We start from the raw sequence: 25,410 nt of genomic DNA, 5'->3' as shown, positions 1-25,410 counted from the left end.
GGCGTTTGCTATAATATAGTCATTATTGTTTACCATAATCTATTTAATTTTCACGGCTCAATTGTAGACCCTCTGTCTTGGGAAGGACAAGTAACATCATCTCTAATGATCGAACTATTAGAGCATACAGGTGTACTACGGTATAAAAACTTGGTTTTTTTTTGTAGCTTTTTGCGTTTAATTGTTAATATAAATTGTTATTGATACAATTTTTTAAAACAGGGAATATCTTATCGCTAGGTTTGTATGGTCTAGATGCTTATAACGAAAGCTTTGGGCTCCTTGGAATTTACAATCTAAGATTGCGAAAGATTACGGATTAGCTTCATTTACATGCAATGTTTGTAGACTATGAAAAGCTTAATAAGGTAGATTTTCGGTGCATAGGCGTTGGACATTACATAATTTTCCAATTTGTTGTTTACAAGCCTGTTCAAACGCCATTCGTCTCAAATGTTGATCCACCGAATGAGTTTTGTGAGGTTCTATCTTTCAGCTTGTTATTCTTTAAAATTATATCTTGCAAAAAGCTAATTTTATTGTCTTATATATATATTTTGGACAGATGGCGGGGAGTATAGGTTTCCAAGGAGAAATAATCCAGTCGCTTGCTCACATGTGTTTGGTTGTCACCACTACACTAGGCTAGAATGCTTATACCAAGTATGGTGCTGCTTAAAAGCAAGTATGTTCATATATATGTAGGTTGTCAAGTTGCTTAAAAGCAAGTATGTTCATATATATGTAGGTTGTCAAGTTGAGGACCATGAGACTCAAAGTCCACTTCAAAAATATAAGGCCTTTTTCTCCTCTTCCAATAAAGTATGAGAATACGCTTCACTAAGAGAGAGGGGGCACGTGGCAAGATAAGAGGAGAGTGCAGCCACGTGTAAACCAAGGAGCGATCGTTTTGTTTTTGTACTCAGTAACTCGCAGGTTGAGGTTCACGTGTATATAAAATGTGATGATAAATGAAACGGGAAAGAGCTTGGCTTCTTGCTTGATCTTTTCCAAAACCCTTGAGAAGCAATCGTTTTGCAATTCTTTAATGCGATTGGCTTACATTTGCCCATATAATCGCGACTAGTCTTCGCAGAAGGGTTTCTGTCATATCAGTATGCCACTCTCTTCTCTCTCTGAGTCTTACGTGTGCTCCGATCTCAGCATCGCTGGGATACATAGGTTGAAAGATGGATCGCAGATATGGTTAAGTTCAGGGTTAGGGTCTCCTAGCAAGAAGCTTGGCTTGCAGACGTGGCGAGTGTTAGGGCTAGGGCTAGGATTGGGGGTAGCGTTTCCAGATAGAAGAGCCCCTCGCCTGCAGCCTTTGGCTGCCCTGAATGCAGCAGAGTTCAGAAAGCTGCAAGCAGCAGAAAGAAAAGACAAGAAGGACGAGGAAGATGAAGATCTTTGCCCTGTTGAGTGTGTCAAGGAGTTCAGAACCAATGCCGAGCTTGCCGGCATCCTCGAGACCGCCAAGGAGAGCAATGCACTTGTTGTGGTAGACTTCTACAGAACGGCCTGCGGTAGCTGTAAATACATAGAGCAGGGCTTCATCAAGCTGTGCAAAGGAGCTGGTGATGATGATGCTGGGGTGGTTTTCCTTAAGCATAATGTGAGTCTCCATCATGTTCCTCAAAATGATAAGCAATTATAGCAGGTTTACATCTGTGTGGTGATGTATTAAGATGACAATGTCAATTGTGTTTTCCTGTGCCTGTATCTGCATGAAGATGGTATTGTTTGGGGTGTTGTCAATCTCATGCGCAAATTTTGCTTGTACATGTCATCTGCACTGGTTCTGATAAGTTTAGGATTGTTTTGGATAAGGGCCGAGTCCTCTACAAAACTCTACTTCTAACCAGAATCCTAGCATGACACATGCCTCTTAAGTGTTGATGCTGATGCTTGTGACATCCCTTTTTGATAATCTTGAATCAATGGGGAGAAAAGCATCCTGGAAGCACGGCCTGGATCTGGATCAGTTGGGATCAATGCTATTGTAACAGGTGGAGGATTCGGATCTGGGTTGGGTTCTACAATTCTTCTGCTTTTTTTTAATTCAAAATTTTTTCCTCTCGTTGCTCCCAAACAAAAGTGAAACTGATCAAAGATAACACAAGAAGACTTGGCAAAGAGTTGTCTGAAATGAACTAACACGAGAAGATGCGCTGAGGGAAGGCTTTGAAGCTTGGTTCTTTGCTTACCACAAACTTTTTGCTGTGCATGGGGATGAAGGTCTATGCTACCTGCATAGGTGTCCCTGGCCAATGTTTGACAATCTGAAAACAATGTTATGTCTTCCTGTGTGCCCACAACTGCTGGAAGGTCCTCCTCAATATCACACAGGTGTCAAGTCTTCTGTAGATATACTTATTGCACTGAAGGTTGTCCTTTCAACACTTGATCTGGAACCTCAGATACTGTTAGCATGACTGGGCTGATAGCCAGCTCATCTACTAGTGTGGTCTGTCAGAGTCTAAGGTCTGCTGGATCTTTGTTGCAGGTCAGGCTATGAATGTTTGCTGATGATGTGGGGAAATTGTGGGCCGCTTGGACAGGTGGACATGCTATGTGGGCAAGATGAGTTGGACCAGCCCACGACCAACATGAAGCTGCCGACCAGCATCTGACCTACATACGTGAAGGGTCGTAAATCGCATACTCCAGTTTGCCAGCAGTGATTACTCCATGGCGCTCGGAGCAGTCTCCAAGCATCCAACCAATTCAGTAGGTGGCTTCTATGCCGCAATCAATGGCATTGTGAAGCAGTTTCCACATGTGGTAATGCCACACAGCCCTTTGATGCCTTTGCTCGGAGGACTCTTTGCCACCCCTGGTCCTCGCATTAGAGACCAAGAGACAGTGCTGTGCATTGATGGCCAGTAGTGGTGTGTGCCTTGCGTCATTATTTCCAAGAGTATTTATTTGGCTCAGAATCCCATGATGAGTGGATTCAGAATGTAGCTCCTATGTCTGACAGGTAGTGCTTCCATATGCCCAAGACTCTCAAGCCTCCTACCTTCTTTGGCAAACTTGATGGCGATGCCTTCTTTGGCGAACACTATCATGGAGATAGTGAGTGGCTAAGACGAGTACAGACCATAGTAATGTTTTGTTGTTTCAAAACCTACGAAACATTTCTAAAAAACCTCGAAATCTCTTAGCTAGAGAAGTTTTGGGGAAAAAAAACTTTTTACGTATTTTTTCAACTTTTTTGTTTTGTTTTTTTTCCTTGAGTTGATCCTTTTGTAGTAGCAACTTGAGTGCCCATGGGCTCTGTCCTTCTCCTCTTCTTCCTTTCCTTCCTTCCCCTCTTCTTCTCCTTCCTACCTTCTTCCACTTCCTCTTCTTCTTTTTCTTAGTCTTGTCTTCCTCCTCTTCTTCTTTTCTTTTCGCCTCTCTTTTGCCATCTCTTTTTCTTCCTAATCCCAATTCCTATCTTCTTCGTCTCCTTAATCCCATAATTACAATCCCACATTCTACAATGCCTATCCGTAACACTTGGAATGTGTGGGATGACACCATATTCTAGTGGTTTCTAAGATATATATATGTGTGTGTGTGTGTTTGTTTGTGTGTTTTTTTACATATGGTGTTTTTAGTGAGGGTCGAAACCTTCTGAAAAAAAAACATTCGAAACTTTGAAACTCTTGTTAGCACATTCATCCCCAGTTTCTGCCCATGTTTGGTGTCCCTTTTGGTCTCTTTTTCATGGCCCTTGATTGTGGGTCGGCCACCCCCTTTTTATATATTTTTCTGGGATTTTTCCTAGCCTAGATGCATTTTCCCCAGTCGGCCAGCTATATCATGTCCAGTCGGCCAGTATTAGCATGTCCAGTCGGCCAGCCCTTCTTACCTATAAATAGGTGGACTAGCCTCTCACTTTTCCATCTTGCCTAGTCTTTCCTTTGCTCCCTCACTTATGAGACACTTTTTGTCTCTTGCTTGGGACTGTATCACTTCAGTATATTCAGCATAGTTGCTCCATATCTCTCTCTCTCTTGCACTCTCTACTCAGCACACTCTAGTGTTTATTTGCTTCCGCTCTGTGTACTCATTCATGGTATCATCGCTCCCGGTTCAGCGATTCCCTCTGCTGCCCCAGATTTTCCCTATCTACAGTCCCTTCACCTCTGCGTTTTTCTCAGATTTGCAGCCCTCTGGATGCTGCATTTTTTGGACAGTTGCTGCTGATTGCTTATTGAAGCCGTGCCATTGGCTACTCAAGAGTGGATGTAGCCTTCAAAAGAGGCTACCATGTTCTCTCCCACCATTTTTGAGAGAGGAATCATGCAATGGGAGTTGAAAATTGTCCTTGGTGGATAGATTATCCCATTGACATGATCCCCAAACAAGAGCATGAGTTGAATGACATTGAGTACTTATAATGTTTTGGGTTTTTTGGACTATAGCCTTTATGTGTTCTTAATGCTTTCAATTAGTATTTATGAATGACATGATATGTGGAACTAGGGTTTCTTACCCTTGGGTTCACTTTGGCTTCATCGCTTACAGCCTGAAGGTAATTTATCATCAACGTTTTTTTCCCTCTTGGAGTTTGGAGCTAGGCGGCCTGTTTTTTTTAGGACAACAGCCCCTCTTTGGCTGCGTTTTCCTCTCCAGTGGAAATTCCCTTTTGCAGAGGGGGTATTGTGGTGGTTCTGGCTTTGGTGGCAACCTTGGGTACTTGTGGTGGACACTCCTTTCGAGATTGTGCATATTTCTGAGATTGAGCTCAAGCTTTTGTGATGGCTGCCCCGACTACACTTCACATGTTCTCTGAGTCTGCAAAGTTGGATGGTTCCAACTACACTTTGTGGAAGGTGAAGGTGAAATCAGCCTTGCGTGGCGTGGATATCTGGGATTGGCTTGTTACACCTGCCAATGCCACCCCTCCCACCCTTGGTGTGACTCAGGCACATTGATATTTGGCAGGCGAATGATCATCGTATTTTCTCCTTTTTGATGTTGAACTGTCAGGATTCTGTTCTCTCTCATTTGCGTACAGCAGATGCTGCACATGAAGTTTGGAAGGCATTTGCAGATCTCTATGAGATTAAGTCTCCGGGTCGGATTTTGGCGTTGGGAAAGCAGCTTATGAACTTATTAGTTTCTGCCTTTCCATCTTTATCTGCTTTCATCTCGAAGATGAAAGACCTCCGGGACGAGCTTGCTGTTTGTGGCAAGGATATCTCTACAGAGGATATGGCTATTCGACTTCTCTCCAAGCTTCTAGAGAGGATTGATGCTTATTTTCAATCTCTAGCGGACTGGCACCTCTAGAGTTTCTGATGGAGCTTTGGCTACACGAGATAAAGGGAAGAATCAACAGAAGAAAGGGAAAGGGGGTTCTGACAAGAACTCCAAGGATAACGACAAGGATAAAGACAAGCAAATCTTCTAAAAACAAGGACATTGAGTGTCATTGTGGCAAGAAGGGTCATAAATCACCCCAATGTCACAAGAAGAAGCGGGATGAAGAAGCAAAGAACTCTTCCTCTAGAGAGGTGTCTCAGACCAAGAAGGATGATGGTATTCTTCTATTAGCAAGTACTCGTCGTATACTTGCTCTTGTGACTTCTCAGTCGCGGTCGTGGATTGTGGATAGCGGTCCTATGCTCACATGACACCCCATCAAGATTGGTTCGAGGACTTCACTGCCAGGTCAGGCGAGATCGCTTTGGTTGATTCGTCTTCCGTGCCAGTGCATGGACATGGCACCATCCCTATCTTCCGTTCTTTCGAGGACAAGAGGTACTTCTATGACGTTCTGTACATTCCAGATTTGGCATTTAACCTTTTGTTAGTGAGTGCTCTTACAGCTCACGGTGCGGAGGTGATCTTCTCTCGTTATGAGATTACCATTCGTGATAAGGAGACTGGTAGCATCTTGGGTCAGGGAGTCCAAGATAGTGGTCTGTACAAGTTGATCGCTTTGCTTTCTTCTGGTTCTTCTGCTCTTTGGCATGCTCGGTTTGGCCATTTGAGCTATCAGCTTCTATAGTGAGCTTCGAAGGATGGGTTGGTTGAGGGTTTACCGATCATCAAGGCTCCATCTTCTGGTTGTTTCTCTTGTTTTCAAGGGAAGCAACACCGAGCCGCCTTTCCGAAGGAGGCGACACACAGATCTTCGACATCACTTGCTCTTGTTCATGCAGACTTATGTGGTCCAATGAGTACCGTGTCTTTGAGTAAGGCATTGTACATGCTCGTGATGGTGGATGACTTCTCCAGATATACTTGAGTCTTCTTTCTGAAGTCCAAGGATGAGGCTTTTCTGTAATGTGCGGAAGCTTCGGAGAAGGATCGGTACTTCAAAACTCAGAAAACGCACTCTTTTCGCGACGGAATTAACGCACAAAACTGAAAGACGATGTGCAGAAAATAGAGAGAGAAGGGAGAGATGGAGAAGGACACAGTATTGGGTCCCAATTACCCTCTGTAGGGCCCCCACCACGGATGGTGTATTTGCTTTATTAGAATGATGTAAATCTGAAACAAATACAAAGTACTTGACCTTTTCTTGGCTGGAAAACCTGCCCTTGACCTTCAGTCCTTCACCCCTTTGCTTTAGCAATGTTCTTGGCTGTCCTGGCCCTTGGTTGCTTGGAGCTCTTGGTGAATTATGAGATGGATTCAATGAGATCTTGGCTGGGCCTTTTATACCCCTCCCTTCATGCAGTCGGCTGGCTTCAGGACAGCCTCACGACTAGGTATTATTAATAAAGTGTTTTCACACTTGTTTAATTGCTGTCCAGCCTGCGCACATATTCTGGGCAGCACCCTGGCTACTGGGCATGCTGCGCAGAGGTGTGGGACAGCTCCCTACACCTGGCCGACTAGGTGGGTAGGGTACTAGACCTGGTCGGCTACCTGTCCAGCAATAGTACAGCTGGCCGACAGCCCCTCCAGCCCATGCCTTGGCTGGTGGGCAAATCTTGGGCCCTCCTGGCCCCTTGGGGGTGGTTCTACACCTCCCCCATGCCCAGACTAAGAATGCAAAATGCAAATCCTTGCACTGGGGTAGCCCTATGGGCTGGCCCCATCTCTACATGCAAACCTACATGCCTACAGCAGAGTCACATGGGGACGGGGGACGGGGACGGGGACGGGGACGGGGAAGTGCCGTCCCGGGGACGGGGTCGGGAACGGCAAAAAAAAACCTCTTTTTTAAAAGCAATTTAGGAGTTGTATGCATGACATACATATAGAGACACACTTTGAACAAAATTTTACACCGAATAGACAAAAAAACAAGAGTCATTTTGAGCAAAATGCGCTAATAAAACATCGATGGCACACTGATTATGTGATTGATAGTCTGATAGATACAAAGAGATAAGTACATGCCTCATGGGCAGTGAGGGTTACAAAAAAGAGTGGGTACAAAATAGGGATACTAGATAGATCACAATAGATCATGGCCATTGCCAGTGGGCACAAAAAAGGTGAGATGGCTCAAGGCTCAAGAGTCAAGCCTCAAGCTCCTGAAGTGCTAGCCTGACGGGAGGCTTGGAAGTCGAAGTCGTCGATGCCATTTGACGCCTCCTCCTCCCCCTCAGGCTGTGGCTCCTCCTCTACCTCCTCAAGATGCTCCTGAGCTGCAGGATCCTGCTGTGCCATCTCCCATTCGGTGAAGGGATCCGCCTTCCCTGTTGCTGTCGCACATAGCATGCGCAAGTTAGCGCTCACAAAAACCAAATCACTTGCCCTTTGCACTTCAAGGCGGTTCCTCTTCTTAGAGGCAATGTGACTGTAAACGCTCCAAAGTTGCTCCAAGCAACTAGAGCTCACAGCCTGGCTAAGGATGCGAATAGCCAAGCGCTGCAACTCCGGCCCATCTGATCCGTAATCCTCCCACCAAAGAGGAGACCCAATCTTGAGGCGGTCAAGCTGTGCATCTAAACATCCAAAAGATCCCTGCCGCGTCCTGTACTGAGATAGCTGGTCTCTGATCTTCCGCCTGATGGTAGGGTCGGGCTCTAAGCGCTCCAAAATGATCCGCCATCCCCTGCTTACTTCCTTGTCGGCCTCTTGCTTTCTGCCCTGGAACTCTGGATCAACCACAAAGGCAGCCGCATGAAGAGGGGAGTAGTAGGAGTTCCACCTGGACTCACATAATGAGTGGATCTCCTCAAACTCGGCCCTGTCTGGCACAAGCTGCTGGAGTGACTCGATCATGCGATCCATGGCCTCATAGACCTTGCCGATACATGGTTCACGGCCGTCAATGACTCGTAGAAGGTGAACAATAGGCTTGACCAAGGCATCAAGTGTCTTCACCTTCTCCCACCAAGCGGCATCATCGGCGCGATCTCGGCATGTTCTCCCTGTTGCCGATTTTGACTGCGGCATGGCTGAAAATTCATCACTAAGGAAAAGCCCTCTTAGGGCTCCGCCACATGTAGACAAGCGGCCTAGCATGAGGAAGTTGTATGCAAACCTTGTCTCAGAATACTTGAGGAGGGAAAGAGTGCTCCTTTTAGAGAACTCATGTCGCAGCCTTTGGTGGTTGAGGACAAAGGATACAAGCTGGTTAGCCTCCTCAATGGTGGGTGCAATCCATGGCAAGGCACCTATGTCTTTGAGGAGGTTGTTGAGACAATGGGCCATGCAAAAAGAAACTGTGATGGATGGATACATTGACTCAATAATGCTCCCGGCTGCCCTATTTGACGCCTCTCCATCCGCCACCATGCCGACCACAAGCTCCGGCCCAATGACCTCGATCGTGGACGCCCATTCCGCGGCAAGCACATCCACGGCCTTCCCAGTGCCACTCGCATCATGTGACTCGATGAAGTACACTTTGCCCCTTGAGTAGGCCACCACTCCATGGATGGAGCGCTTGCGCGTGTCACTCCATCCGTCTACAATGAGAGAGACTCCGTTAGTCTCCCATGTTGCCTTTGTATCCGCCGCCGCCTGCTCAACGGCCAACTTCTCCCTATCAAGCAAAGTGGTGCGAATCTTTTCCGATGAAGGTGGCACATAAGAGGGGCCATATTCCCCGATCTTTGTGGCCATCTCACGGAAGTAAGGAGACCTATTTCAAGTAAGGAAAACCATGTAAATGCTTTGAAGCATGAGACATTAAAAAAAAAAAGAGTGAAGAGAATTGAGTCTCGACTCTCACCGTGCCGCTTGAAACGCAATGTGGTCGTGGTAGAAGAACCTAGCCACCGACCTATCCACCTCATCCTTCAATTTTGGGTTCCAATTCTCGTTAAGAGTGGATTGACGGCGGATGGGAATGGAGGCACCCGATGTGGATGGAGTGGACTTGAATGGTTGAGAGCTTGAAGCAAGATTTGGGTTCCTCTCCACCTCCATTCGCGTCGGTTGCTCTCGTGCTCTCACCACATCATGAGGATCAACGGCAACATGTCGCCCTCTCTTTGCCGCCTCGGCCACCTCATAAACCTTGAGCTTCTCAAGAAGCTCCGCTCGCTTCTCAGGAGTAACACGTGCGCAAAATTGCACTTGATGACCGGCCTCGTGCAAAAAGTGAGCTCGCACTTTGTTGGCGCCGCCACTTCTCTTGTAGGAACAAAGCTTGCAATTCCATGCCCTTGAACCACCGCCCACTCCACGACTAGCGTAGTGGACCTCATCCCACCATGACCATGTGTGCACCGCCGGCCTCCTTCGTGAAGAGCCCGCAACGGAAGATGTGGCGGTGGCGCCTTCACCTTGAGATGCCATGAATGATGAATAGTGTGAGAGAGAGGGAAGAAGGGTGCAAGAGAGAGAGAGAGAGAGAGAGAGAGAGATGGCTTGGAAGTTGGAGAGAGAGAGAGATGGCTTGGAGAGAGAGAGAGAGAGAGAGAGATGGCTTGGAAGTTGGAACTTGGCACAACTTGGCACAACTTGGAGAGAGATGGATTTGGAAGCTTGAGCAATGAGGCTTGAGAAACGAGTGTGGGTGCAATAGAGACTGTGCCTTTTTTTATAGCTGGAATTCTGCCCGTTTCCGCCCGTTTCCGCCCGTTTCTGGCCGTTTTTCTGCCCGTTTCTGGCCGTTGGAGACGTCCCCTCACCGCGTCCCCTTCCCATCCCGCGTTTCGGGAACGCGTCCCCGGGACGCCTGCAGGCGTCCCCGTGTTGCACGGCGTCCCCCGCACGTCCCACGCGTCCCCGGCCGTCCCCGTCTCCGCGTCCCCGCGTCCCGCGTCCCTACGGCCCGTCCCCGCGTCCCCGTGTGACTCTGGCCTACAGATGTCTGGCATCCAGTTGCAAACCAGATACACAGCACATCTGACATCATTCTAGAGGGAGACTCACAGCGCGGACTGGCACTGCTTCTTGTGCAGGACTTTGCACACCTGACCTCGGACGACTGAGATGGATCCCTGGCTGACTCGTCCCGGACTGGGCTCACATGGGACCAGTTCACCATCCCAGGTCCTGCACCTACTGTACAGAAATGTCTACGTGGCATCCAAGTGCGGGATGCACATGACATCCCCTTCTGCTTAACTTGACGGAAGCTGCATAGCCTCCAAATAATCTGTCAATAAAGCCGGATAGTCTTCGAAAAATTCTTTGTCGAGCCATACCGCTTCATGATTTCCTCGGTCCTGAAACTTCGTGAGGAACTGTCGTAGTCTTCGGCCTGAGCCATGCTTGAAACGGTGCAGAAGGATCTGTTCTGGAACCATTACTTCTGCTTCGTCAATGATGTCTGGTTCCGCTTCGTCTTTGGCCTCTGAAGGGGGTGGACCTGCATATGGCTTTAACCAACTGACATGAAATACATCGTGCATAGTCCAACTCGGAGGTAGCTTTAATTGCATAGACACCTCATTAATCTTTTTCCGGATGGGGAATGGTCCGAAGCTCCTGAAAGACAACTTTGGGCATGCTTGCCCACCTGCTTTAATCTTTGCTTCATAATCCGAAGATATACCCAATCTCCTTCCGAAAACTTCATGTCCCTTCGGTCTTTATTGGCCTGTCGAGTGTAGGCCTCTTGCGCTTTAGCCAATCTGTCTTTGACGGACTCTAGTATCTCCTGGTAAGACTCCGTCACTCTGTTCGCCTTCGGTATTGAAGACGAAGTCCTGGTTAACAACGACTGGAAAGGCCTTCCAAACGCTGCCTCATATGGAGTCCTGCCAATAGCTGAAGAAAAGAGTCATTCAAAACAGCTTGAACTAAAGGCAAAAACGATTCCCACTTACCTTGCTGATCGTGGACATAACACTTCAGCACATCAAAGGCCAACTGGTTGTATATCTCTGTCTGGCCATCTGTCTGTGGGTGGAATGCACTGGAAAAATTCAACTTAGTACCAAAATTATCAAACAATGCCCTCCAAAAATGACTGGTAAACTTGGCATCTCGGTCTGACACTATGGTTCTAGGAATCCCACCAATCGGGTACCAATGCCGAATGAATAGCTGGGCAACATCCTCGGCGGTCACATTGGCCCTGCAAGGAATAAGCATCACAAATTTGCTGAACCTGTCAACAATAGTCAAACACTGTGTATTACGCTTACTCGGACTGGGAGGCAGATTTGTGACAAAGTCCATCGAAATGTCTTGGAAAGGACCCTCAGGAATTGGCAAAGGCTGTAACAACCCTATCTTCTTTCCACGAGGAGCTTTCACCTTTTGACAAATGTCACAGCGTTGTACATATGTAAACACATCACGCCTCATCTTTGGCCAATAGTATTGCCGTTCTAATTTCTCCAGAGTCGAATTCATGCCCCTATGACCACCTGTAAATGGCGTCATGGGCATCATGGAGAAGAGCTGCCTGGAATGATTTCATGACACACAGTCGGCCTTTGTAGTAAAGCCAACCATCGCGTATCAGAAAATGGCATGGTCCTGTGGCATCCAATGCCTGTTCCCACTGCGTACCAAATTCCTCGGAATCCGCGTACGTGTGCTTCATGTCTTCTAGTCCAGTACCAACCAGGTCAAGTCTAGTGGTCTGAATCGTAGATACTTGTCCTTTCCTGCTCAAAGCATCGGCCACTGGATTGGCCTTTCCTGGAAGGTACTCAATCATACCACCGAACTGCTGGAATATCTGACTCCAGCGGTGTTGTCGATCACTCCACTGTGCACTTGGCATCGTCTGAATCCAGCGCAATGCCTGATGGTCAGTGCGAACCTCGAAGTCACGGCCATACAGGAAATGTTTCCAATGTTTCAAGGCTTGTATAACTGCTAGGAGTTCACGATCATAGACTGAGTAGTTCTTTTCGGCGGGCAGTAACTTACGAGACATGTAAGCTACTGGATGACCATTCTGTTGCAATACACCTCCAATTGCGATATTACTCGCATCGGTGATCACTTGAAACGGTTCGTCCCACGAGGCAAGGGCTAGACAAGGTGCTGCTGACAAAGCCACCTTGAGGTTCTGGAATGCCTCCAACGCTTGTGGAGTCATTCGAATCTTTTGCCTCCTTGTTTTCACTCCCTTTAGCAGATCGGTGAGGTCTGCCGAGAGATCAGAAAACTTGTCAATGTGGGTGGAATATGCCTGGCATATACCCACAAATGATCTAATGTCATAAGCAGTCTGAGGTACTTCCCAGTTAACAATCTCGGCCACTTTAGCCGGATCAAGTCGAATGCCTTCGGCACTGATTATATATCCCAAGTAATGTACCTGGAACAGATAAAATTCTGACTTCTTTTCATTGATATAGAGCTCGTTGCTTTCCAGCAACTTAAGGACTTTCTCCACATCAATGTCATGCTGCTCAACTGTAGCTGAAAATATGAGTATGTCGTCCAGAAATATGAACACACACACTCCAATCAACTCCCGGAAAATACGCATCATCATGCGGTTAAATGTAGCTGGGGCGTTCGTCAAACCAAATGGCATGACCACAAATTCATAGTGGGCCCGTTCTGTACGGAAAGCTGTCTTGGGGATGTCCCCCTCAACAATCCGAACCTGGTGGTACCCACTCTTTAAATCCAATTTAGAGAACACCTTAGCTCCATTCAGCCTCTCGAGAATATAGTCAATTCGAGGCATCGAGAATTGGCTCTTGATAGTCAGCTTGTTGAGTGCACGATAATCGACACACAACCGAGAAGACCCATCTTTCTTCTTGACAAATAAGATCGGTGCTGCAAATGGCGACACGCTAGGGCGGATGAAGCCAGCTTGCAACAATTCTTGGAGTTGGCGGTCCAACTCCGATTCCATTGCCTTAGAAAGGCGATACGGAAACTTGCTCGGGGGTTTCGAGCCTGGGAGGAGGTCAATCTTGTGATCCTCCGGTCTGGACGGGGGAAGCTGGGGAGGGAGACTGTCCCGAAGAAAAATCTTCTGGAACTTTTCATGGAGAACCGAGTACTTCTCGGAAGCACTGGCCACCGTCTGGGCTGTCTGGACGTAAATCATCGCACACTGTGCGCCTTTCCTGACTGCTCGCTTAGCCTGCAAGTGGCTTATGAGCGGAAAGTTTGGAATACCTGGCTCACACTTAATGGTCACAGGGGTGTTTGACACATTCCGATCGATCTGGAACGTGTGCTTGTCCCACTTGACATCAGGAAGAAACTTGTGAAACCACTGGATACCCAAAATTATGTCTGCTCCTACAAGAGGGGCAACCATAAAGTCACGCACAAACTCTATGCCCTGAATGACTAACTTAGCACCTAGAGCTTCATACTTGACGCTCGTTGTCATACCTGTGCTAAAACCCTCAACTTGTTTGTCCACCGGAGTTAGCTCGAAACGGGCACGCCTAGCGGCCTCTTCCGTGATCACATCCTCCGTGCTGCCGTTGTCAAACAAGACAACGACTCTCTGGCCACCTATGTAGCCAAAGGACTTGAGCAATTCGTTGCGCTCATACTCCTGGTCATGGGCGCCCTTCTGCTTATCTTCGAGCTCCCGGCTAATAATTGCTCCAACTGAAGCACCGGGGGTGGAAAAACTAGGGGTAGCCGCTGGGGTCTGTGTGGGAGCTGTGCTCACCACGGAAGCTGTGGAGGCGGCGGCGGCCTTTGGAGGTTTCTTCGGACAATCCTGAGAAGTATGTCCTTTTGTGTGACAAAAGTAACATCTACCCTCCTTCCTGTATTGAGCAAGCTCCTCAGTACTCAACTTGCCACCTGTCTTGCCTGCCTCCGCTTTCTGGTCTGGAGTAAGCTTAGACGCATTGTTCGAGTTCTTGGAGCCAGAGGCTCCCGGGCTCCGTCCTCGGGAAGACCCCGTCTGGTTCTGGCTTTTGCCCCCCGAGGCGTTAGCCTTGGGAGAAGCCGGCTGGGAAGTCTTGGGCTTGCCACCATTGTGTTTCATTTCTGCACTCTGCGCAAGCGAGAGTGCGTCCTCAAAGGTGGCTGGCCTAAACATACGCACCTCCCATTGGATTTGCGTGTCCAGGCCATACAGAAACTACCCTTTCTTGTCCGCATCAGATAAGCCTAATTGTAGACACAAGGTCGAAATTCTATTGGCAAACTGAAGGACTGGTTGCGCATTCTGACGCGCACCCCTGAACTCGTCTTCGAGTCGCTCAAGGTAGTGGGGCGGTAAAAACCGCTGCTTAAGGTCATGGACGAACTCGTCCCACCCATAAGCTGCCATACCTGATCTGGTGTGGGCATGAGCCCACTGAGTCCACCAAGGAATGGCCTCACCTTCCAAATACCAACTGGCTAAGATCACTTTGTCAATATCTGATTTCCTAACTGCGGCAAAGTAAGCTTCAAATTGATGTAACCATGAATACAGAGTAGTGGGATCGAGTTTACCATTATACTTACTGAAATTCATTTTCTCGGGAAAATGATTCGAGGGCGCCGCCGGTGTCAATCTGGCGTCCAAGGCTCTGAGGTAACGCTCGTGTTCCACTCGTCGCATGGCGTCGTCTTCGCGTTGTCGAATCTCCAATGCGCGCAACTGCATCTCAAGCAAGGAGCTTGGCTGCGGCTGTGACCCCTCGAGAGGGTCCCTGTGACGAGGATCTGGTATCTGGGGTACGGAAGGAGAGGGAGGAGGAGATGGAAAACGCGACGCTGGAGAGCGAGAACGCTCCTCCAGAGCCAAAATCCGCGCCTTCTGCTCATCCAACTTGGTTGTCTGGTCTGCGATTGCTCGCATCATCTGCTGGAACATGTCTTGTACACTCAAGCCGGGTGCCCCTAGCTGGGTGCCTGGTGCACTCTGGTCCCATGGTTCTGGTTCTCTCTCGTCGCCGAAGTTCGCCATAGCGGGAAAATGCAGTTCCTTTCCGGAACGCAATCTGACCATCCACTATCTGTGTGGGAGACTTCCAGAGGCTTCCGGAGGCTAAAAACCAACCGTCCTTCGAGGGACAGGAGTCACTCCGAAAGGGGTGGTCCACCGGCGTCTAAAAACCAACCACACGAGCGAAAAAATTTTCTGGTTTTCTTTGCTGAATCTTTGTCCTTGAAGTGAGCTCTGATACCACTGTAATGTGTGGAAGCTTCGGAGAAGGATCGGTACTTCAAAACTCAGAAAACAGCACTCTTTTCGCGACGGAATTAACGCACAAAACTGAAAGACGATGTGCAGAAAATAGAGAGAGAAGGGAGAGATGGAGAAGGACACAGTGTTGGGTCCCAATTACCCTCTGTAGGGCCCCCACCACGGATGGTGTATTTGCTTTATTAGAATGATGTAAATCTGAAACAAATACAAAGTACTTGACCTTTTCTTGGCTGGAAAACCTGCCCTTGACCTTCAGTCCTTCACCCCTTTGCTTTAGCAATGTTCTTGGCTGTCCTGGCCCTTGGTTGCTTGGAGCTCTTGGTGAATTATGAGATGGATTCAATGAGATCTTGGCTGGGCCTTTTATACCCCTCCCTTCATGCAGTCGGCTGGCTTCAGGACAGCATCACGACTAGGTATTATTAATAAAGTGTTTTCACACTTGTTTAATTGCTGTCCAGCCTGCGCACATATTCTGGGCAGCACCCTGGCTGCTGGGCATGCTGCGCAGAGGTGTGGGACAGCTCCCTACACCTGGCCGACTAGGTGGGTAGGGTACTAGACCTGGTCGGCTACCTGTCTAGCAGTAGTACAGCTGGCCGACAGCCCCTCCAGCCCATGCCTTGGCTGGTGGGCAAATCTTGGGCCCTCCTGGCCCCTTGGGGGTGGTTCTACACCTCCCCCATGCCCAGACTAAGAATGCAAAATGCAAATCCTTGCATTGGGGTAGCCCTATGGGCTGGCCCCATCTCTACATGCAAACCTACATGCCTACAGATGTCTGGCATCCAGTTGCAAACCAGATACACAGCACATCTGACATCATTCCAGAGGGAGACTCACAGCGCGGACTGGCACTGCTTCTTGTGCAGGACTTTGCACACCTGACCTCGGACGACTGAGATGGATCCCTGGCTGACTCGTCCCGGACTGGGCTCACATGGGACCAGTTCACCATCCCAGGTCCTGCACCTACTGTACAGAAATGTCTACGTGGCATCCAAGTGCGGGATGCACGTGACATTTTCAGCACTTCTGTGATTGGAGAGTTGAGGTGGAAAAAGAGACCGGTTCCTTGGTCAAGGCTCGCAAGACCGACAGAGGGGGTGAGTTTATATCCCAGGAGTTTCAGCAATATTGTAGGACCCATGGCATTCGGAGACAGCTTACTACAACATATACTCCATAGAGTGGAGTTGCAGAGAGGAAGAATAGGATCATTATGGAGATGGCCTGTGCTATGCTTGAGCATTCTTCATTACCTCGACGTTTCTGGGCTGAGGTGGCATCTACTGTTGTCTACATTTAGAACAGGTCTCCTACTGCTGCTCTTCCAGATTAAACTCTATATGAGGCTTTCCATGGTGAGAAGCCCTCTGTTGTTCATTTCCGGATATTTGGTAATCTGTGCCTAGATGGTACTATTAGACAGTTCGTGATTCTGGGTTACGTGAGCTTCCTTCTCCTCCTCCGCCTGGTTCTCTCAGGCGATCTTCCAGAGTTTCAGGGAAATAAATTCATGAGGGCAGCATGTTTGTTAACTATGCTCTTATGTCCTCTATCATTCATGGTCCTTCTGATCCCACTTCTGTGGACGAGTCTCTTTCATACGAGCCTTGGCGTCGTGCTATGCAGGCAGAGGTAGATGCTATTGAATGGAATGGCACTTGGATTTTGGTGCCTAGGCCACTGCAACATAAGGTGATTGGTGTGCGTTGGATCTTCAAATCGAAGTTCCGAGCTGATGGCAGCTTGGACAAGCACAAGGCGAGGTTGGTTGCCAAGGGTTATGCTCAGCGCCCTGGATTCGACTTTGATGAGACCTTCGCTCTGATGGCCTTCGATGAGACCTTCAGTACACATATATCATAGAAGTCCCATAAACAGATGTACTGTCAGCCATCAGTACCTTCGGGTGAGACAAAAGCTGCACCAAGCGACCTCTAGATGTCATCTGAGCCTGTCTGTATCAAGGGAGTGGAGGTGGTACCCCCCTCTTGAGCATCAGGCAATGCTCCAAACCCATGCTCTGCTGAACCTAAATGAGCCGTAACAAGAGTCGGCTCCAACTCAAAGGCATCGAGATAAAGCTGCAAAACCTGAGGTGAATCTGTTAAGTCACCTTCCTCCATCCACTTCGCATCCATCGGTGAATAGTTCTTGAACTTCACAAGATAGCGACGGGAAACTTTACCTCGTACCTTTCTTTCCTTATGTGCCAGTATCTGCTCTGGAATAAGAACCTCATCAAGTTCCTCAACTTCCGGTTGAGCCTCATCCAATACATCCTCAGGCACATCCCCAAGGAAAGGTCTAAGTAGACTCACATGAAATGCATTGTGAATCCTCCAGTGATCTGGTAGCTTCAAGCGATAGGCCACCTCACCAATCTTTTCCAATACCTGAAAAGGTCCATAATAGCGCATGCTCAACTTAGGGAATAAGCGCTCTTTATCCTTCATCTTCTTGAGCCTAGCTTTTTCAAATCGCAAAAGAACCCAATCACCCAATGCAAACTCTAATGCACGTCTGTGACGGTCTGCTGCTTTCTTTTGCTTTTGCTGAGTTTTCTGGAGTGCCAACTTAACTCTCCGATAAGCTTCATCCATATTCTCTACATACTGAGTAGCCTCAAAGATCTTATCCTTTGTATGCAAAATAGGTGGTACCTTCTTCCCTCCTTCCATAATCTCAAAAGGCGCCTTGCTCGTCGAGGTATGAACAATGTTGTTATATGCAAACTCCACCAAAGGTAGATACTTTTTCCATTGTTGCTTGTGCTCTGACACATAACACTTAAGAAGATCTAACACTGTAGAATTAGCCTCTTCCGATTGACCATTTGTTTGTGGATGAAATGAAGATGAAAACTTGTGAGTTGTACCCATGTTGTCAAACAACTCTCTCCAGAATAAACTCGTCATCCGTGGATCACGATCACTAATGATAGACGAAGGCAAGCCATGATACTTGAAGATATTCGCCATGAACAACTTCACCATATGATCAACTTTGATCGTCTTACGCACGGGAATGAAATGAGCTTGCTTACTGAACCTGCATATGATAGTCCAAATGCCATCATTCCCCGTTTGTGTCCGTGGAAGATCAAATATAAAATCCATGGCAATGCTCTCCCATGGTCTATCTGGAATAGATAAAGGCTGAAGTAACCCTGGTGTCTTTTGACGGTCAAACTTCACCTTCTGACTTATGATGCATTGCCTAATAAAAACATCAACATCTCTTCTCAAGGTTGGCCAATAAAAGAAAGTCTTAACTGCTTTTACCGTGGCTTCAATACCTCTATGACCTGCATACGGTGGAGCATGACTTTCAATTATAACCTTGAGTCGTAATTGCCTGGTAACACACAATCTACCATGCATCAACAAAAACCCATCTCTGAGAGTAGAATGATCATGCCGCTGACCCTCAGACATCTGATCATACAACCTTCCAAAGTCCTCGTCATGGGCATACTGCTCTTTCATCTCATCAAGCTCATGATGATAAGCAAGTGAAACTAGACAAAAAGTTGGCCCATCGCATATGCTTCTTAGAAAGCTTAGTTTGTGTGAGGAAATAACGCAAGGTCTGATGATCTGTCTGCACAGTGAAATCAGCCCCAAGCAAATAGTATTTCCATGTAGAAAGAGCATGAATTACAGCCAACATCTCTTTCTCATAAACCTGTAAATGCTTCTCAGCATTCCGCAATATTCGACTCTCATAGGCTATCACATGTCCTTCCTGCATGAGAACTGTCCTAATGCTGTTTCCACATGCATCACACTGGACAACAAAAGCCTTTCGGAGGTCCGGTAATACCAATACTGGATCCGAAGTAAGCTTTTTAAAGGCTGTAATTGCCTGATCAGCCCATCTAAACGGAGTTGCCTTTGTTGTTAACGCATGAAGGGCGAAGCAATTTCAGCAAAATACCATATGTACCGCCTGTAATAGGAACACAATCCCAAAAAGCTGCGTACGTCATGCACGGTTCTCAAATTTGGCCAATTAAGAATTGCTTCCACCTTCGATGGATCCATACGGACTCCATGCTTAGACACAATATGTCCCAAGAAGTCTATCTCTTGCAAGAAGAACTCACTCTTCTTGCCATTAATGACCAGCCTATGCTTCCGGAGTTCGTCAAACACAATGGCCAAATGCCTTCTATGCTCCTCCTCAGTGTGTGAATGCACAATCATATGATACATTATCAAAGAATGTGCCCACAAAGGCTCTATGAGGCTGGAAAATCCTGTCCATCATTCTGTTAAATGTGGCAGGTGCATTTGTCAAACCAAAGGGCATAACCAAGAACTCATATAACCCAAAAGTGGTTCGAAATGCTGTCTTATGCACATTCTCGGGTCTAATACGTATCTGATGATACTCGCTTTTCAAGTCAATCCGACTAAAGACTGTGGAGCCTTGTAAGCGGTCCAAAATGTCATCGATCCTCGGAATAGGGAATCGATTCTTGATGGTATTTGTTCAGCGCCCTGTAATCAATACACGCGCGCCAAGAACCATCTTTCTTTTGCACTAAGAGTACAGGTGAGCAAAAGGCTGATGAGCTAGGCTGTATCAGCCCTTTATTCAACAGCTCCTGTACCTGACTTATAATTTCTTCTTGTTGGGTTGTACTAACACGGTACGGCGGTCTATTTGGTGAAGTACTACCCGGAATTAGATCAATGGCATGATCTTCTGGCCTTTCCGGAGGAAGTTCTCCTGGCAATGACTCGGAAAAACAATCTTGGAACTCACATAAGAAATCAGTCATGTCCTTATCTAACGTAGACAAATTAGATTTAGACTCATCATCTTTTGCATCCTTTACAAAAATCAAGTACGCGGAAAGATGCTTTTTCATTATTACTTATGAAATTGCCAAAGCTGATACAATAGGAATAGATTCCCCTTTAAGCTTTACATCCAAAACATGTTCTTTCCCTCTATGAGTCAAAGTAATCTTCCTATTGTATGTATCCACCACCGCATGTACTCTATGGCACCATGGCATTCCCAACAAAACATCACATCTATCAAGAGGCATGATGAAAAACTCCTCGCTGTCCACATAACTCTGCACATGAAGCTTGAGCTTCCCAATATTAGGAGTGACGGGTTTTGCATACCCAGGACAAGCCATGTTAGCCTCATACAAAGGCCCCATCTCCTCTGCACGGATCCCCAATCGGCCAGCCAAATCCGGTGAAATAAAGTTGGCTCTAGCACCTGTGTCAAAGAAAATCAAGGCATTTTGATCTCTCACTTTGCCCCATGCCCTGCACAACTCAGTCTCTTCACCACCTGGCTGTTCCCCAACAAGATCAGGAACTAACCTTGCAGAAGGTTTTGGTTTCTTTGACTTGGGCTCCCCTTTAGTGTCAGAGTCCTTTTGGGACTTACGCTTGGGACAATTAAAAGACATATGTCCCTCCTCTGTACAGTAAAAACATTTCCGAGCATCCATCAAAGCCTGTCTCTCTCTCCTTAGGAGTTCTCTTGGGCATTGGTAACTTCTTATACCGCTTCTTTGTAGACCCTTTTGCATCACGCGAAGCATGCCCTGACTTTTCAGATTTCTTGCTTGAGCTTTTACTTCCTTTAAATCCAGATGAGACCCCAGTGAGTAACGCATTTGCTGTCATAGCATTCTCTATCATCTGTGACATATTTGTTACTCGAGTCTTTATGCAATAGTCACGCACTTCCTTGGGCAGCCCACAACAATACTTCTCCACCTGCTCAGACAAAGGCACTGCACGATAAGAAGTAACTGGGAGTAAAGCTTCCCAAAACTTCTTATTATAATCTTCAAGATTTTCACACTTTGATGCATCCAACTTGTGCCATGTTGTCATTACATCCACCTCGAAAGTAGATGTGAGCCATACGGAAGAGAACACCTGTTTAAACTGTACCCAAGTAGATGGTGCTATGCCTTGTAAAAGAAGAGTGGACCACCATTGCAATGCATTGCCGTTGAGAAAAGTCGCAGCTTTTCTCACCTTAGAGGATTCTGTGTAATTACCACCAGAAAAAGCAGCATCAAACTGTTGTAAAAAGGTAGCAGCTCCCCCTTCCTTATAATCCTTCGCCTTACCCATAGGTGTTAGATTATCGTAAGGAAGTGGCTTCACAAGATTGCTACCCCCAGCATTCATGCCCATCATAGGGTCAACATTACCAATTCCCACACTTGGCATGCCATACATTCCAGCCGTGTTTCCAAACATACCATTATGCATACCGGGCTGCATGTCCCCATACATATTTCCTTGCATTCCAGGTTGCATACCCCCAAACATGTTTCCTTGCATTCCGGACTGCATACCACCATACATATTCCCTTGCATACCAGGCTGAAAACTAGCTCCAAAATTCCATGGAATATCCATGCCTCCCTGAGGATAGCCCCCAGTCATGGATTGGAACACAGAGCCACCACCAAAATAGCCTAGATGCATAGACTGTTGTGGAATAGATGGCTGTCCGAAAAAGAAACTCTGTGAGTTGGCACCAAAAGCATGTTGCATGTTCGGAAACTGTCCAAAAGATGGATCCTGTGGGAAGGCACCACTATTGCCCTGAGGTGCACTTTCTTCTTCTTTTCAGGCTCAGAACGGGATCTCATAAATTCAACAAACTTCTCACTTTGAGTGAGCTGCATAAACACATCCATTACACTTGCCAAACGATTTTTAAATTGAGCATCATCTTCCTCTTTACTAGGCATATCTTCTGGCTGTGTTACATCCTCATATTGTGCATCATCTGCAGCCTGTTCTCCTGCAAGAATATCCTCAGATTCGTTTCTCTCAAGAGAGGTCTCTTGCTCTTCCTCTTCATCATAAAAATATTCATTTTCTGTGTCTGACATGTTGCTGAATTTTTTTCAGCAATGACTTTCCTCGAGTCAACCACGAGCTCACCCCCTTAAGAAAGTTGATGATGGGTCCTGGCAACGGAACCTTGAAACCGGCCTCTGGTAGAAACCAAAGTGCGGTAGACTAGCAAAATTATCAGGAGCTAAAATGCTCCAGAACTGAAAGGAAATCGACACCTGTTGGCCCCAAAGCTTGGCCGCCCCTTTCGGTATTTCTTTATTCAAATTCAATGAAATGTATAACTGAGTACAACAAAGCCAGTCCAGGAAAGTAAACCTGCATGTCCAATATGGCAGCCCTCAAGACCTCTTAGCACAGAGGATTCACACACAGATCTGTGTCCCACAAGAGCAACACATTGTGCTTCCCTCTAATCAACCAAGACAATTAAATAGGGCAGCCTTGAGCACACATTTGGCTATTCCATGAACATGGTTTCAACTCAGTTTAAATACACATCCAATTTCCAATCTCTTTTTCCACCCTTCAAACTGCCATACCCCTCCTCTCACAAGGGGCCAGGTGACAACTCTCTGCAGCAGACATAAGCCAGTGGAAAGAAAGAAAAATTGACAAGTTCAGAGCTTACCAATTCAATGCGTGGTTCTGCACCAAAGGGACTGACTGTACCAGTCTGTACTTGCAACAGGCTGTCTGTGCAGTTCTCCCCGTAGCCGCCTGACTGATGCACCACCTGGACTCTGATAAAACGTCGCCTGCAACTGTTCAGGACTGAACAGTACTGTAGCAGCCTTTACTAGTCCGTACAGGTTTGTAATACCCGGTTGTACCAGTCCGTACAGGACTGTACTTGCAGTCACCTGAACCTGCATCCGAGGGCTGTCTGTACCTTGGTCGCCTGCATCGCCTGAACCAGTCTGTGTGCAGCAGCCTGTACCTGCTGTCGTATAGCAGCCACCGCCTGCACTTGCTGTACGAAACTGCAGTCACCTGCTCTGTCTGTACTGTTTCCGCCGCTTGTACGTGCTGGACAGGGTGGTCCTTGTCAGCTTGCTCTGTACGGCCAGCAACCACTAACTTTGTACGGCCAGTTCTGTACGGCCTGTTCTGTACGCAGCAAAACCAGCAGCCACCACCTCTATGCAGCCAATCGACAGAGTTTCTCTTCTCCTCCACGCATGTAGCTTGCACGATTTCCCAAAAGCAAGAGAGAGAGAGATGAGAGAGGCGTGTAACTCCCAAAAGTGGAGTTGCCCCCCTTCCAATAATATCTTAGGCCTCTTTTTTTAATGTTCATTAAAGTTCCTAAGGGCCACTTATGCCTAGGGGCCACCCAAGGTTAAAACATAAAAAATATTAATGTCCTTGGTCCCCCTTCACATTTGAAGATGTCCACCATATTTTTATTTGTCCAGGAACCCAAATGTGAATCATTAAATATTTATTTTGCTCACCAACCACCATGCCCATGTTAGAAGTCATCTCCTGTCTAGATTTATACACCAGGGCCTTTGTTGTGGGTGTGCCCGCCCTTATCAGGTGTTTTATCATTTTTCCTCACTCCCCGTATTTTTCCCCTATGTTCCCCATTTTTTCCAGTGGTGGGGAGGGTTGCCAGAGGATGCCAGGAGCACTCCAGTGCTGGCCGACTGCATACACACGAGTCGTGGGCTACCGGATTGCTGGCCGACTGTAGTTTCTCAATCGTGGGCACTTTTCTGCTGGCCGACTGCATTTATGCAGTCGTGGACATTTTTCAGCAGTCGTGGGCACTTCCTATGCTGGCCGACTGCTCTCCCAGGGGCATATATATAGGCCCCCAGCCCCATACCACTATTTGTATCATATTCGGGATCTTCTTGTGTATATCAGAGCAGAGTTACACTCCTACATCTCTCTCTCTCTTGTGCTGTTTTTCTGCATGGGTTTTTTTGCTCTTTGTGTTCCCAGATCTGGTCATTATCTCCGTTGCGTATTCTGACATGGTATCAGAGCCCTAGGCTCTAGATAGTTCTTGGGATTTGTGTGAGCAAGAGGGGGACTGTTTTGTGGCTGATTGGTGGACTGTTTTGGGCTGATCGGGAAGAGAAGGTGCAAGAGGAAGGCGGGCTGATTTGCTGGACAGCCACTTGCAGGTTTTAGTTCTTCTTTGTTCCCACCCACCTACCCACCCTTTTCAGAGTACATCCCCGCTATGGCAGATCTGTTTGAGATGGCCGAGAGACGTGTGAAGATCCCGACACTCCCCACGTTCCCGGTGGACCGTCAGTTGGACGGGAGCAACTACCGCATATGGAAGAGGTATATGGCAGCATTTGGCCTCACTTTACAACAGGGTATCGCCCATGAAGAGGATTTCCTTGGAAGTACAGATACGGATTATGAGCCCTGCAAAGTCGTCGACGATGCGGGAGCATATTAACAAGCTGCAGGCTCTTCAGCAGGAAGTTCTTCAGACTGGGAAGGAGATATTGTCAGAGGACATGGCCATCACGTTGCTGTCACATTTGCCCTCTTCGTACTCAGCATTTTACTCGTCTTTGATTACCAGTGGCAGGCTCAGCACCATCACGTGGGAGGAGCTTGTGCCCATGGTCCTGGACCAGGAGGAACGATTCACGAACCCTCCTCAGGGTGGAGGTTCGGAGGCCTTTACTGGCCAACGGTCGAAAGGCCGTAACTCGGGCAAAGGGAAGGCTTCATCGGAGAAGTCTTATGAGAAGAAGTCCGACGTTGACCGCGAGAAACTGAAGGCAGAGAGGACCTGTAATGATTGTGGCGAGAAAGGCCACTACTGGAGGCAGTGTCCCAAGCGGAAGACCGAGAAGGGTGAAGACTCCTCAGCAGCAATCATGAAGACTCCGGCTTTTGTGCACCTGGAGGTGATGGACACCGATGCTTCATTTTCTTCAGGCAGGGAGGAGATTGGAGGACTCTCCGCAACGGATACTCGGGAGTGGATTCTCGATAGTGGTGCTTCCAGGCACATGACTCCTTCCCGTTCCGGTTTACAGGATCTCTGCAGGTGTTCTGGTCATATTCTTACTGGGGATACGTCCACTATCCCAGTTCACAGTGAGGGCAGGATGGAGATAG

General features: G+C 47.4%; 2 protein-coding genes across 2 annotated transcripts in view; one reads left to right on the top strand and one right to left on the bottom strand.

Annotated features, from left to right (window-relative positions):
- Positions 1-951: 951 nt before the first annotated feature.
- Positions 952-25,410, top strand: part of LOC147623517 (thioredoxin-like 4, chloroplastic) — a 49,101-nt gene continuing 24,642 nt past the window's right edge. The window contains exon 1 of the mRNA XM_086821700.1: positions 952-1,615. Within this exon, the coding sequence (XP_086677826.1) occupies positions 1,118-1,615 (498 nt within the window). The 5' untranslated portion in view covers positions 952-1,117. The remainder of the gene's footprint in view (positions 1,616-25,410) is intronic.
- LOC147623518 (uncharacterized) lies at positions 7,084-9,723 on the bottom strand. Its single transcript, XM_086821699.1, has 2 exons — positions 9,140-9,723; positions 7,084-9,049 (listed from the first exon to the last, which is right to left on the bottom strand). Exons 1-2 carry the CDS (start codon positions 9,706-9,708, stop codon positions 7,483-7,485), a joined length of 2,136 nt encoding a protein of 711 aa, XP_086677825.1. The 5' UTR covers positions 9,709-9,723; the 3' UTR covers positions 7,084-7,482.

Source organism: Cibotium barometz, chromosome 27 (genome assembly GCF_041138505.1).
Source record: "Cibotium barometz isolate CiBa-2024 chromosome 27, ASM4113850v1, whole genome shotgun sequence".
Lineage (NCBI taxonomy): Eukaryota > Viridiplantae > Streptophyta > Polypodiopsida > Cyatheales > Cibotiaceae > Cibotium > Cibotium barometz.
This window is presented reverse-complemented; position numbering and strand designations above follow the sequence as displayed.